This window comes from Phaenicophaeus curvirostris, chromosome 21, assembly GCF_032191515.1.
Source record: "Phaenicophaeus curvirostris isolate KB17595 chromosome 21, BPBGC_Pcur_1.0, whole genome shotgun sequence".
Classification (NCBI taxonomy): Eukaryota; Metazoa; Chordata; class Aves; order Cuculiformes; family Cuculidae; genus Phaenicophaeus; species Phaenicophaeus curvirostris.
Window position 1 is genome coordinate 4,937,358 of NC_091412.1, and position 15,795 is coordinate 4,953,152.

General features: G+C 46.6%; 1 protein-coding gene across 4 annotated transcripts in view; it reads right to left on the reverse strand.

Annotated features, from left to right (window-relative positions):
* The window catches only part of PITPNM3 (PITPNM family member 3), an 89,144-nt gene extending 74,983 nt beyond the window's left edge, over positions 1-14,161 (reverse strand). For 3 of the 4 annotated variants that reach the window (XM_069874205.1, XM_069874206.1, XM_069874204.1), the window contains exons 1-2: positions 14,131-14,161; positions 11,895-12,011 (exon numbers count right to left, since the gene is read on the reverse strand). In XM_069874205.1, coding sequence (XP_069730306.1) covers positions 11,895-12,011; positions 14,131-14,152 — 139 coding nt within the window. In that variant the 5' untranslated portion in view covers positions 14,153-14,161. Of the gene's footprint in view, positions 1-11,392; positions 11,520-11,894; positions 12,012-14,130 lie in introns of those variants that run through there. The other variant, XM_069874207.1, reaches the window with a different exon arrangement.
* Between the last annotated feature and the right edge of the window lie 1,634 nt (positions 14,162-15,795).

The window sequence follows — 15,795 nt, forward strand, 5'->3', positions numbered from 1 at the left end:
GTGCTTGACTTTGGCTTTTAGTGTTACCATCAACAAAGAAAACTAACAGTTCTGAGATAGATTAGATGATTCAAACTCTAACAAGTTTTACAGCAGTTTTATCTTTTTAAAATCAAAATGTTGACATAAGACACAATTGCTTGACTTCGATCTGAAAATATTGCAAAGTTGACCTTTGTGGCTAAGATTCTAATTGAATCTTACAATTTAATACGAGTTTTACACCTTTACAAGCAAAGGAAGTATTAGCAGTTCTATTTTACAGACAGGCACTCCCAGGCACAGACAAATGAAGCAGATGGATCCAAGACTCATTTTTGCCGCAGAACTTCCTTCCTATGCAGTTACTTGACAGTGGAAGTATAAGGAACACAACTTGTTCAATCTGGTAATGAGACAATCCATCTACCTTCCACCCAACACAACCTTATGCCTTCCCAAGGAGGGGAAAAGATCATTACATGCTTCAGCTCTAATACAGTGGTGAGATTCGTCTTCATAAATCCTGTCAGAAGTCTGATCTTTAATCTGCAAACTAAATACATGCATAGATTTACACCTTGCAAATGCAGTGGGAAACAACTGAAGCTCCTTTCCATTCCAGTGCTCTGCCTTTTTCCATCTATTTATTATCCATATCAGACTAAGGCAAATACGTGCAGCATTAAATGAAGCTAACAGCACCAAATCTGTCTTGTGGCATAACCTCACGGAGGTCAATAGTTATCTCAGCAGGGATCCATCTGTACAGATGAAGTCAGCATATCAAATGAGTTTAAGCATCTGCCTCCAAGCTCAGCAACCATAACGAAGCCATAACCCCGTATCAGCCTCCTGTAAATAACTGTGGACATTCATTCGGGTGTTTAAACGATTCAGAAATGTGGCTGCAGCATCACTTCACAGGAAAACCCCTGGGGCAAACTCAGATTAAAGAAATATGTAGAAGGCCTCAGAGTTCCCCCAGCAAATCCATATCATTCCACTCCGTGTCCTGTTACTCATCACCTTAGCACGCTGGCTTTCCTACCTACTTCCCGGACCAGCAAGAATCCAGGGCTCCTTAAAACCTACATGAGGAAAAATTGATGTGGAATAACAAAATCATTAACCAATACTAACCACTTACCCAAAGCACTCAAAAAACTTAAACCCCCTTATATATTCATGGCAGGTTTCTGTTCACCGCATAAGCCTAGACAGATATACCATGAAAGCAGATAATTTATAGTAAATCATAATTACATCTCAGCAAGAGTGGGGGGAAAGTAGATGAGCGGGCATTAACTACTTCCAATGAGGTGAAGAGCATGAAAGCTGCAGAATCCCTCTACATAACCTTTATTTTCATTTATTTACTGCCAATCAAATTTTACCATTTAGCTCACAATACAGGAAGCAATTAAAATAATCGATCCGTCTCCTTTTTTTCCTAGCAGCAGCTTTTTGTTCTGCTATTGTCTGTAGAGCAGATGTATCTTAAACCAGATCAGTACTGAGAAAATTGGCGGAGGTGGGGAGGGAGAACATATCAGCGCATCTATGCACACACACAACCGTGTGCGCATGTAAATGAATTTGTGCTGTAGACACTCCAACTTGAAAGATAAAAATACTCCCTGCGATGACACACAGCGCACTCTGATCAGAGGGAATGCATAGAACAGAATGCCAATAAGCTCCTATTACTGCAACTGCACAGACTGCATTTCTGAGCAGGACAGGTTTCCACACGATATTGACACCTCATCTGCAACATCCTGCTCCACCAGAGGAAGGGACAGGCTCAGTGCTTTTAGGAAACGTCACCAGAAGAGGCTGAAGCCCATTGTGCACAAAGCAACCAGAGCAAAAACCTGCAAGGTAAAAGCGTGACTTTCTTTTCTGGGGAGAAGCATTAAACATCCCTAAGCCTGCTCCAGATTTAAGGGTGCATGTATGTGGAAGGGATCACGGGACTCCTGCCCCAAAGGGTGTGTCGCCCAGCAACAACAACAAAAAGAACAGTCGGAAGAGTAACAATCTGCAGTAAAAACGTCATTGCTATGTCAAGAAAAGTCTCACGTACAACTCCAGAAGATCTTTGTAGCTGGGGACGGCGGTGGAGGGCAGGGAAGACAAGCAGACACCCTTCCTGAAGTGAGTTAAAGGAATCAAGAAAGATTGTGCAAGAATCCATGGAAGAGCAAATGCATTTCAAACCAATGGTATGATAATGAATTGAAAAAAGGATGGCAGCTCAAAGCTGAAGTGAATTGAAGCACTAATGTTTCACTGCATCTATTTCTATTTTTCATTGTCATTTCCTCTTTGAATGTGTTACCAAAAAAAAACCACTGGAACCCTGTCCCTGGCATCTGCTGGGTGTCAGACAGCTGAGGTGCAGGTGACAGGCCGGTCTGTGAGACACAGAACTCCTCTCAAAACCCAGCACGTTGTACGAGGAGGCAGAACCAAGAGAATGCCAATAGCTCGGTGCAGGCTGTGAACTGCACAGCTAGTGCACTGCCTGGATGTCACAAGCACAAGATGATCAGTGCTGCATCCCCAAACGCCATACTAAATGCTTAAATACAGCGAAGAACAATTTGAGTCACGTACTGGACCCACAACATGGGAAACTAAGCCAGCAGCTCCCACTGACAGCCACTGATGCAGTTCTCAGTATTACTAAGCACAACACCAAAAGAAGTCCCATCAGTCCTGCTGCAGAGCCACTTTTATGTTCTTCTGGCTGACCAGCTTAGGAACAAAATGTCTTTTTTTTCCCCTGGGCAGACAACAGCCTTGTACAAACCCACTGGATCTCTGGAAAGAAGGCAGATGAAGCACAAGGAGGAAGGAATGGGTGCACAGGGTTCTTAAGTCGCCCTGTTACACAACAAATCCCTTCAGCACTCAGCACAGAGCCACCAGCTTGAAAGACAAGTGCCAGAGAAAAAGGACAACTCTATAGGTGGTTCAAATATAGATGAAGGGGAGAGAAACGCTCCAGTTTGGTCATGGCCTCTGCTATAAACTCAGCAGGGCAAGCCACTTACAGCAGGATTTCTTCAACAGTAGCTAGTGCTGATCCACAGCTGATCACAGAGTTAGCAGCTGGAGCCTCTAATCTGGTTTCTTCAAATCGAAACAAAGGTGCTACAGCCACGCGACTCTGGTCCAGCATAACCTCATAATATAAGTTCCCATCTGACAAAAACATTCTAGAGGGTCAGCACTTTGGTACCAGACAGCTTCATGACCAACCAGGCATTGTCTGCCTGCTGTCAGAACAGAAGCATGAAGGCAGCGTTAAGCATTGTGCCTTGTGCTTCGGTTAGGGTGAAGGGAACGTGAGGATGTTCCCCGACCCGATCTGAACGGACGCTATCATAGAATCATGAAGGCTGGAAAAGACCTCTAAGCTCATCCAGACCAACCATCAGGCTCTGGGGAGAGAAGAGGAGCAAACAAACCTCAGAAGTTATGAATTCTTCAAAAGGGAGCCTACATTCCTATCTTTAAGGGAAGGAAAACAGATCTTACTTAATTATTTAATTTCATTCCCACTGAAGAGCAGTTCCATAAGAGAGATTTGCCTAGTATGATTGTGACGTTCTTTGGAAGAAGCCATCCAGCACACAAGATGTAATAAAGACAGAATGGAGTGAAAACAAGAGTTAGGTGGTTTTGTTATGGTTTTCTTCCTTTCACAAAATCATTGGAAAATCTTGAGTAACAATAAAGACAGCTGAGAACTCAAGGTGCAAGCAAAGTAGATTCTGTTAAACCAACACACCCCCAACCAGCTACAGCGCCACCCAGAAAAGCTTACCAATACTGCATAAATCCACTGTCTTGCCTTAAAACTGATCTATACCTACAAATCATAAGCAATACACAACATCTGTGCAGCACCTACTCGTGTTAGTAACTGTTCTTTCCCACACATTTCTTACCACAATCTATCCAACTTGCTTGTGTTTTGCTCTCTTCTCCTGACCCCCAAAAATTCTTTTTGTTTTTTTCTTTTCTTTACTCCTTGGCATTAGGGGAGAATATTTTCTGATGTGCTCATTTTTAGACTCAGAGAGGTTGTTTTGGTTTTTCAAGGCAGGGAAAGACAAAGAACAAATGACTTCAAGCATGGTAATTTTAAAATGTTTGTAGAAACAGTCCTGTTTCTTAGTAATAACCTTAAAATAAACCCAGCCAGCCAGGAAGAATGTGAATCTTGAGGCACAGCAATGTAATGCAGCAATGAGCAGATGCAGACTTTCACATAATCTGTGCAAGCCCTAAATATAAAAACAAGTGAAAAACTGTACCTCAATCTCTAACCAAAGCCCTTAAAAAGATGCCTAAGCACTTAGCTTAAGTACCCCTGAAGTCCTAACAAAGATCACTAGTTAGTTACTTACTCCGATCATCAGCAGAGTCCTGCTGGGGCCTGCAGGTCAGCCAAATCTCATCAGTAGCAACGTGACGGGATGCAGCCAAGGCCAACCCACCCAGAAGTACACAAAGAGCACACATCGACGTGTAGTTGCCACTGCATTATGGATTTCATATCCGTGCAAATATGAGATATGTTCCAAAACACAAAGAAAGCCATTCCTTCCAATTTCCTCACAAAAGAGGACTCTTCAGCTCCCTGCTCCACTGTTCCATTCCTTCTTGCATCCTTTCATGCTTTCTTTTAGAACAGTAACTATGAGGGAATGGTCAAGTACCAGGTTAAAAACACAGAGCCAAAATCCAGAAGCTGGTGGTGTCAAAATTCCTGATCCCTAATGCAGAAGCTGGGAAACAAATAGAGAAGCCCGTGTGAAACTCTGTAAAAACCCTAACAGGAGAAGCCATCGCTGCTCTGGAAAGACCTCTGGATTGTGACAAGAAGAAAAGAACTTATCTGAGGTATTGCTGGAAGACAATGCTTGACAGATGCAATTACTGTGGTATGTATCTGGCTGTACCTTCTGTCAAGCCATATGCAAAAATACAGCATCTGCAACTCCAGGAAGGAGACTGGAGACACTTCAGGAAAAGGAAGAAAATGCTCCTTTGGGAAGAGCACGGCAACACTTAGCATAAAACATGATCAAGATGCGGTAGATTCAATGCTGCTAATCCACATCCCGTTGGTCACACACTATCAAGCTTCCAAGTCTCAAGAGAACTATCACCAGCACAGCACAGGCATGGAAGTTGTGACACCTGCCTACCGAGGCTTTCACGAAAGCACACAGTACAGATTTAAACAACAAAGAAACCTTTTAGAAGTCTAAAAGCATTAAAACATGGGAAAAAACAAATGCAGCAGCACTGCCATTTCAGTGTCAGCACCACAGTGCTGCAAGATGCATGACCCACAGGTCAGCTCTAAGGCGTTCCAGGTCATTTGCTTTATCTCGTTATTACTGCTCTGGAGGTGTGAGACATTCAAAGCTGCTCTTCAAATCTATTCATTTTTAAATTTCACTACTAATTTATACTTACAAGTGGTAGTAGAACATGGAAAGCTGCTCATTCCCCAGGTTTGTACATCCTCAGTGTTGGATGCGGTGGCTTCGAGGAACGTTTCATACATGGAAGTAAGGCCCTATCCAAAAGTGGAACCTGCCACTTCCCTTAAAGCTGGAATGACAGCTTTAAAGGTGCTCAAGCACAGCATGCTGCCCATGAAAAATGGAAACACACATAAACACACCTCACTCCAGGGAAAAAAATGTCAGTGGTTGCACTAATATTTCCAACTTAAATTCAAAAGACCATGAGCACCTCCCTAACCAACACCATTCCAGTGTTATTTAATCTGAATGAAGTACCTCCTGATGAATAATGTAAAGTTGAAGGCACTTGTGGCTGAAGAACAGCCTAAAAGGCCTTACAGGGAATGCTGCTTTTTTTGCAAGAATAAAAAGCTTTCTATTCCAGGCACTAGAATTTCCTGGGAAGGAAGAAGGCTATATAAATGTAAAACTGTAAAGACTTCACAAGTGCTCCAAAGAAAACAGCAACTCCCTGGAGAAGAACTGCCACTAGCCTGGCTGGAAATCAGTAGAAGTGCTGGCCCCACAGAGAAAGCTCGTGCTTCTAGTGACCTTGGAGTGTGATGCAGAATGTGAAGGGAGGGCAGGGAAAAGTGTCACAAATCTCCAGGCGTAAATTCTGGCTACGAGAAAAGCCCTTGGGAGCATCAGTTTTATTATATTGCACGAGGAATGCTTCTAGATTTAGAAGCAGCTTAAACACGGGCACAGTCAGCAGCACGAGTCTGCGTAAGCTCACTGCAGCAGTTCTTCACAGCTACATTTATTTGCTGGTTGGACTGCACTGCATCGCCCTAACACACGGGTCTTATTGAGTCTGCTTCCTCCTCTGCCAACAGAGGAGCATTAGCCACCTTAATAGAACTCTATTAACATTTCTTGATTGCATTAGACACTGGCATGGCCTGGACTCACTGATCTGATTTACAGTGTCAACTGCTGCGTATTTTATTATATTATTTTGTTTCAGAGAAGGAAAAAACCAGCCTTACTTCAAAACACTGGCTAACTCCTCGGTAACAACACTCGATGCTTCCAAGTCAGCAAACTTTATCGGATTTGTTGACTGATCCTTAGCAGCCAGACTTCAGCCATTTCTGCAAGCAGGGTAGCAACTTGCATTTCATTTCATTTGTTCACTATCACAATTTCTGAGGACAGAACCACGCAGCAATGTAATGCCTTTACCAGAAACCAACTACAGCACTAATTTGCCAGCCACAACAGTTGGAACAGAAGCAGTTCCCACAGCAACACGACAGACCGACAGTGGGACACAAGGGGCACATTTCCAAGTGGCAGGAGGAGAGTTCACAGAAACGCAGAGGTGCTTTTCTTCTATGAGAAGCAGAAGCAAAGTGTCCTCCTGCAGCTGTTCTCCTTCGCCTGGTGCTGCAGGTCGCTGCATGCGCCTCTTGCAAAGGGAGCTGACTGGGGGCTTGCCCTGCACGCAGAGCCACACTAACAGCAGGGAGAAGACAAAAGCAGAGCCACACGCAGCACCATGCACAGAAGCCGAGTCCTCTAGTTAAGCTAGCAGTAATTAATTGTAATTAAGATTACAATCAGTGGTTTTCTTCTGTAAAAAAGTATTGCTTTTTTCCTTCAACAAAGAACAGCTGGAATTCCAGTGGTATTTTGCTGCATCTGTAATCTGGTGATGTGAGATGAGGTGACGTGATACATGAGTAAAATGCAACTTTGACAAACATTCTTTGTATTTCCCCTGCACCAAATCATTTAATATCTTAATTTCTATATGGCTGATGCTATCACTTATCCGCATGAAGACAACTCTTGCAGGACTTGTAGAAGACAATGTTCCACATCAAGGATACACTAGATGTGGTTTGTGACTCATCACACTTCACCATACACCCCAGCCTCACTGTAGCTCTATTATATAAGTCGTTAATCAAAAGCAAAGTCATTTCGGAATGTTGTTGAAAAACCAATCAGTTAAAGCAAGATTTTTAGATTTATAATACACTCACTAGCCAATTCACCCATGTTAGATAGTGATTTCCTTAGCACTAAGATGTATAAATCAGGATCAAACTGAAATCTGTGTCCTATACCAGCAGTCACTTCCATAAGGGCGAGAGCAGCAGATGCAATAAGTTGCATCCTCTTGTGATAGGCAGTAAAATAGCTAACAGACCCCACACTTGAATGAGCACCTAAACTCATCCCTAAAGAACATTTAGTAGCTCTGATCCTCATTTATAAGAACAAAAAGCAAAAAAAAAAAAGGTAAAAAAATTAAAATTAAAATCCTCTTCCCAGGAACATCCAGGATCTTACTTGACAAGAATTGCTGTAGAAATATTTCAATGTCCAATTATGTGACACTCATTTGAGGGCAAGTCAGACTGCACCTCTGTAGATGTCATTCCAATTTAGGTGCAAGGCAAATTTCCTCTTCGGTGTTCGGTGACTGTATATAGTTCCAGTAAACTGCCGAGGAAATAGCTCCCACTCATGCATAAGCAGCTTCCAATGCTACCCATCCAAAGAAGAAAAATGATCATGCAGTCTCTGATATGTTCCACAAACAGACATAAGGAGCAAAACAGCCACCAGAAAGGCAAATTCCACTTTCACCTGTAAACCCCAGCAGAGCTCATTTTTTTTTTAGTTTCATGAGCAAATTATCCTGCTGAAATCAACTGTGAAAAGTGTATATAAGAGAAGAATTTGGTCTACTTTCTCCTAGTCAGGAAGCATAAACCCGAACTCCTTCTAAAGGTGCCTTTTTTTGTTTTGTTTTGGGTTTTTTTAAGAAATAAAGCAGACTGGCAGTAATATGACAACTGAGCAGTGCAAGAGTACACTTGATTCTGTGTGATTGAATGGTGTCTCTAACAGAGAGGAAAAAACCCCACAAGAGCAGTTAAAGTGACCCTACTGGTCTGTAAACAACATTCTCAGAACTATGGACACGGAAGCAAAAAAACAGACAAGAAGCTAAGTAATGCCTAAGAAAATGGCTTTGAAAACCACTTTAAGAAACAAAGGTCTTGCTCTGAAAATTGAATAGCTATTGCTGCTGATTCCAGACATTAACTTAACCACTTTCCTATATCATCTGAAAAGGCCTGGTGTCCAAAACCCACACATCCTCTAAATCCCAAGAATTCTAAGACAGAATGGCTCACCACTGTCACACAATTATTCCACATGCTCTGCTACAAACACTAAAATGCTGGTTTGATATTATTTGTTATGCAAAGATCATATTTAAAATGCTTATCAGGTCAGGAAAAAGAAAAGGCATCTACTTGATCTGTTCCAGTAACTGGCATTACCTCTGACTTAGAACAAACCAACACCGCACCCGGGAGGCCCCAGATCTTTTGGTGAAATACACACAGAGATAAAAAGTGCAGAGCACAGTGATAGCTTCTATAAAATGGAAGGGAAGTTTGTCTGCAGAAACAATGTCCTGTGCAGACAGCACACGCTATCGGAGATACAGGGCTTTTCTATTGCATCTACCGAGTTGAAAAGTCTTTTCACAAATGCACTGGGAAGTAAGCCCAGCCCTGCTGTAAAATCACAGCCACGTTATCTTTCTTCACCAGTTCTGCCTTCTCCTTAGCCTGAATGAGCTTTTAAAACCACTGATCGCAGCCGAAAAAGAAAACGACTCTGTTTACCGCAGAACTTCACCAGCAGGATCAGCACAAACGCTATGGGAATGAACAGTAATGATTTTATACCTCAAGCATAGTTGTGAGAGGGCAGAGCAGAACAGTAGGCACAGTTCAGAAGCATCGGTTTAAGATTCACTCCAGCATCTCCTGAAGGCCCTCTTCTCCTTAACACTGCACGAGTCACTGGTTACCCTCTCAGACAGATGGAAAGAAACGGACAGATGGAAAACAAGCAGGCTGATTCGAATGATTGTCCTACCAGCCCCGTGTGTGCGCTGCCAGCATCACCAGTGTCCCGGGCTAGTCCAACAGACGCACCGGGCTCCAGTGTGCTCATACCAGACCTTCCCAGAAGATGCAGCCTGAGATAAGGACAGCAGCTTTCACTGGATGCAATTACAGCAGGGAACTTTCCTGCAAAACTAATTCAATACAATTCACGTCACTGTCATAATGTTACAGCATTTTGCCACAACCTTGGCTTGGTAATTAGCATTTCGCAATCAAGCCTAGACAGAAGAAAATGAAACAGTCAGGAGACCATAAAACAGCACTCCTGAATACTACCACACCAACCCAATTCATAGAGACAAAATAACACACAATGTTCTTATAGCGACTGAAAACTCAGCCTTTTACAAAGCAATGCATTGAAGACTGAATTCATCTCAATAAAAAATAATAAAACCTAGATTCTGCTGCACAGATTAAAGCATTTCCACTTGTCAAAACTTGTTTCAGAACTGTGATGACTCTGAATTCAGAGGTTTCCCTAATAAAGTTAAAAAAGCACCAGTCATTTTTCCATTTGGAAAGAGATGCTGGATAGAAGGAATGACCTTTGCTGTTGCCATTGACTGCTGCTGCATAATAATACTTCTTTCTGTTCTGCTGGTTTCAGATGCTTCCTGCCTACCCATTAAGTGATTTAACAGAGCTGCCCACACAGTGTTACCTAGTGACTACGCAGTTAGGACTTATTGGAGGCCAAAAATTACCCGCTGTTATTTTCTAGTTATGTTTAATTTCTTCTTTGGCAAGTGTAAAATTGAAGACGGACTTTTAAAAGGTGTGAATTTAACTACTGGGAGCACTCCTCAGACCCAGGAGCTCAGGCAAGGCAGAGAGAGATGCAGATCCTCTCTCCAACTATTCCAGAGTGAGAACTACAGTAAGCCCTCACCTGGCACAGACCATGAGGAAAGAAGGACCACATATGCCCTGATCGTCAGCAGGGACACGCAGAATCCATCCAAAGTCACACAATGGATCTGTAGCAGGGACTGGAACCAAAATGAAATCGGTTAAAATTGAAACCTGCTGCAAGTGGAAAGGGCTGGGAGGGCGAGTGGGAAGCCTACAGAAGTGTGAGGCCAAAGAGGGAGAGCTTCTCCTCTGGCCTCTCACCAGAGGGGGAGAGGGAGAAAAATAAAAGCAGGAGGCAAGAGAGAGGTCAGAGAGAGGGAGCACATGAGACCAAGAGGAAGAGCACTCAGAGAAGAAAGCAGGAGGGCAGATAGTTGGCGGAGAGGAGGAAAATAAAGAAAGTGAACCTGATGGGAGAGATGGAGTCTGAGAGCAAGGGGAAGCAGGAGGAGTGGGCTGAGGGGGAGACAAGAGGAAGCCAAAGGCAGCAGGGGAGAGCCCAGTGCAAAGTCCCAGACGTAGACTGCAGAAGAGCTGGGGAAGGATGGAAGCTACCATGGGAAAGAGGTGGAAACACACAAGTTTTCTCTGACTGGCAGCAAGCCACCAGATTATCAAATCAATACTTCCATTCACGAACCTGCAGTAATCCAAGTACAGGCTGAGTCCTGCCCTGTGATATGTGTATATGCTTCCAGTGTTGTGAACCGCAGACCTGGAAGCCCTGCTGGCACTTCAGAAAGAGGACAGAAGAGGAAGAGTTAAAACGAACAGAAGTGGGAACCTTGAGGACAAGCACTAGGAGAAAGTTCTTGGTTTAAGAGGCAGCAAGAGGAAAGGCAAGAAGTTAGGAGCATGTAAGTGGAAGAAAAGTAGAAGAAAGGTAATCCTGAAACAGCAATAAAGCAAACTGAGTCTCGGAATAAAAAAAGTTTGTCAGAGAAGCTGCAGCCCAGAGAAATGAAGTTACAATACCCGCTCTGAGAGGCGTCCTGGTACAAAAAAGTCCACACATAATGCAGGTTCCCCTGTCAACAAGTCAAGTGAAAGAGCTACCTGGAGGTACAGTCCAGACACCAGTGTGGACAGAAGCATCCAATATAACCAGCTCCTCTCTTCCATTCCTCACTCGGTGTCTTTCATCTCATAGCAATTCAGCAATGATAAGTCCCTGGCTACCTACTCTGTACATCCTTTATCTGGCAGTTCCGCAGCAGATGGTATGGACAGGCATATATTTGCTTATTGAGTACAGGAAACAAATCAAGAAACTGAGCCACACAAGCCGTTAAGCCCCTATTTTAAGGTACCAGTGACATTTCCAGTCTTGCACCTTACGGGATTACTGGTGAGGTGGAGGAACAGAAAGAGGAGTTCAGGCTCCAAATACTAGATCAAGCTTTCCGGTAAATGTGGTGCATCTCTTAGAGCCATCTCTTGATGCTTCAGATGCCAGCTTCCTCGCAGCAGAAATTAACCTCACCCTCCCTCTCAGCACTATCACCACCTCCTCCAAACTCACTCCCCAAAACCAGAGAAGATATGAATATTCTCTAACCTTTTCCTGCAACGACTGTAGGTGGACTGCCTGCATCACATCTGAAAGACTCTACTTTCACAGTGCAGAGATTTCTGGCTTTCTGAAGAGGATCTGGCATTTTTGAGTCACTGCTGCCTGTTAAAAAATGAAGGAGGAGATGAAGAGCAGATACCACACCACCCCCACAGGTAGTGATCTGCAACCTACAGTCCTGCAAATGTCCAACCATTTCTGCACAGGGATTATTCCAAGTGCCTAAGATCTGGAATCCACTAGGTGAGATCTGGCTGCTCAAATGAGTTGAGTTGACCACCTCTAAAAGCCCTTTATAAGTACATAATGTCATTCAACAGTGGTCAAGCAGCAGATTTCATGGCTACTAGAATGATGACCTTTGTATTTACAGCAAGGCTACAGCCCTGGCGGAGGCTGCATGGCACAAGCATAACAGTCACAACATTTCTATATCTGTGTGTATTCCAGCTTTTCTTGATAAGTGTTGAAGTCCTGGCTGCCCCATCCCTGGAGGTCTTCAAGGCCAGGCTGGATGAGGCTATAAACAACCTGATCCAGCAGAAGGTGTCCCTGCCCATGGCAAGGGGAATGGATGATCTCTGAAGTCCCTTCCAACCCAAACCATTCTATGATTCCGTGATACCACGACACACTCAGTAGGCTCTATGCGTAAAAGTATCACATTCCCCCCACTCCTAACCCCTGCCAGAGCTCCACTGTGCTCAATTCTTGCTTTCCTTTACAGTAGGAAGTAGTGACAACATCGTAAAGCTGATATCGGGAGTCCTGTTTTGAGTGGAATCCCATCCCAGAGAAGCAGCATCCTTTAAAATCCGTGCACAGAGTTGGGTGTGAAGAAGGCAGCTCTGCCTGCAGGCTGCTTTACTCAAGTACCACTGAAAGTGAAGGCAGTGCTCCCTTATTTTCCCACCAAAGTTAAAAGGACTGCAAACCAATGACGAAGAAACAACAATTTTTCCCCATTTGATTATTTCTTCATCTTCCAAAGACAGAACACAACCATTTAGTTCAACACTACATTTGCAACTACTGATGCTCTCCTGCTGCTGAGCACTCTGTCTCTGGGCTGCCACCAATCCACGTGCATTTGGGGGGGAATAATAATTAAAAAAAAAAAGGCGCTGCTGGGCAAGAAGTTCGGGTTAAGCTGTAACGTTACAGAGCTGCCGTAGAGCTGTGCCATCGACCGGCCCCAGACACCAGGCAGGTTCCACTCAGCCCTGCAAGCATCCAGCCATGACACGACGAGGCCTCGAGCACCAAAAGCCACGGGGTCCACGTGCATCCCAGAGGGAAAATGGGATGCTCGATGCAGCGAGCACCAGAGCGGGGATGGCACCGGTGTGGGGATGATGCTGCAGGGTAGCCGGGCAGGGGAGCAGCGAGCTGGAGAAAGGGAGCAAAGGAGCCGGGAAAGGGAAGCTGGGGCAGGGGAGATGGGGAAGGGGAGATGAGGAGATGGGGCAGGGGAGATGAGGAGCCGGGGCAGGGGAGATGGGGAGCCGGGGCAGGGGAGATGGGGAGATGGGGCAGGGGAGATGGGGAGCCGGGGCAGGGGAGATGGGGAGCCGGGGCAGGGGAGATGGGGAGCCGGGGCAGGGGAGATGGGGAGCTGGGGAAGGGGAGATGAGGAGCCGGGGCAGGGGAGATGGGGAGCTGGGGAAGGGGAGATGAGGAGCCGGGGCAGGGGAGATGAGGAGCCAGGGCAGGGGAGATGGGGCAGGGGAGATGGGGAGCCGGGGCAGGGGAGATGGGGAGATGGGGCAGGGGAGATGGGGAGCCGGGGCAGGGGAGATGGGGAGCCGGGGCAGGGGAGATGGGGAGCCGGGGCAGGGCAGCCGTGCAGGTGAGCTGGGAGTCGGGCAGAGCAGCAGGAGAGCCGGGAGGCAGCCGGGAAGGGAAACCGGGAAAGGAATCCCGGGCACGGCAGCGGGGGAGCTGGGAAGCGGGGAGCCGGGAAGGGCAGGGGGAAAAGTGGGAGCCAGGGCAGCAGGGAGCCGGGAGGCAGGGGAGCCGGGAACAGGGGCAGGGGAGCAAAGGAGCCGGGGAAGGGGAGCTGGGAACCGGGGAAGGGACCTGCGCAGGAGAGCAGGGGAGCCGGGCGCCGGGCATGGCAGCGGGGAGCCGGGTGGGGAAGCCGGGCAAGCGGTCCCGGGCAGGGGAGGCCGTGCCGGGGATCCGGGCGGGGGCGCGGGGGCGCTGGGGTCCCGGCTCTCACCTGCGCGCGGAGCCGTCGCCATCGCCGCGGGGCCCGCCCGGCGCTCCGCAGCCCGCCCGGCGCAGCCGCCGTCCGCCCGGCCTCAGCGCCGCCGCTCAGCCCCGCCGAGCCAGCCCCGTCCTGCCCTGACCCACTTCTGCTCCAGCCCGCCTGATCGCAGACCGGTCCTGGGCTGTTCCACAGAATCACCACGTTGGAAAAGACCCCCAGGATCACCGAGTCCAACCATTCCCATCAATCACTAACCCATGTCCCTCAGCACCTCGTCCACCCGTCCCTTAAACCCCTCCAGGGAAGGTGACTCAACCCCCTCCCTGGGCAGCCTCTGCCAGGGACCAATCACCCTTTCCGTTAAAAATTTTTTCCCGATGTCCAGCCTGAACCTCCCCTGGTGGAGCTTGAGGCCATTCCCTCTCGTCCTGTCCCCTGTCACTTGGGAGAAGAGCCCAGCTCCCTCCTCTCCACAACCTCCTTTCAGGTAGTTGTAGAGAGTAATGAGATCTCCCCTCAGCCTCCTCTTCTCCAGGCTAAACACCCCCAGCTCCTTCAGCCGCTCCTCTTGTTCTCCAGCCCCTTCTCTAGCTTCATTGCTCTTCTCTGAACACACTCCAGCCCCTCAAAGTCCTTCTTGTAGTGAGGTGCCCAAAGCTGAACCCAGGACTCAAGGTGCAGCTTCATCAATGCTGAGCAGAGGGGCAAAATCACTTCCCTGGTCCTCCCGGCCACCTTTGTTACTGATACAAGCCAAGATCCTTGTGTCCCAAGTGCAGGACCTGGCGCTTGGGCTTGTTGAACCTCACCCTGCTGATCCCAGCCCAGGGATCCAGCCTGTTCAGATCCCTTCGCAGAGCCTCCCTACCCTCAAGAAGATCCACACTTCCACCCAGCTTAGTGTCATCCATCAGTTTACTAAGGTACATTCAATCCCTTCATCTAGGTCACTGATAAAAGATATTCAGCTGGACTGGGCTGGAACAGAACTGGAACAGAATAGAACAGATTGGACATTAGGAAAAATTTCTTTACTTAAAGAGTGTTGAAGCACTGGCACAGGCTGCCCAGGGCAGTGGAGAAGCCACCATCCCTGAAAGGGTTCAAAAAGCTTGGAGATGAGGCACTTTAGGACATGGTTTAATAAGCACGGTGGTGTTGGGCTGATGGTTGGACTTGATGATCTCAGAGGTCTTTTCCAGCCTTAGTGATCTATGATTCTATGAAAAGTCCTTCGGCTGTTGCCAACCCCTGTGTTGATGCAGTGGCTGAACGGCTGCGAGGCACTGCCCTTTCCATCAGCTGTCAGCAAGCAGCCGGCTGCTCTGCTGAGAGTTGAACTAGGGAACTTGTGGGGCCAGACTTGCTTCCTCCCTCTTCAAGAGCCCCACTGGCAGCTTTTCTCTAATGCCATCAAGGGAAAAAGTAGAGTAGTCAGCTTCTCCAGCTCTCCCAAGAACTGGGAGAAACTCACCTTAAGAAGCCTCTTAAGTTGCAGCCCATCTTGTGAGGACAACGGGAGGAGGCAGGCAGGGAGCCTGTGAGGGATTGTATTTTATGTACGGCATGTCAGAACACCACCAAGTAATGCACGGTAAACAAAAGTTTTGCCCAAGGAAGCCTACAATTAAAGACGGAGCAAACACAATACAACCAAGTCCTGAAGCAACTCAT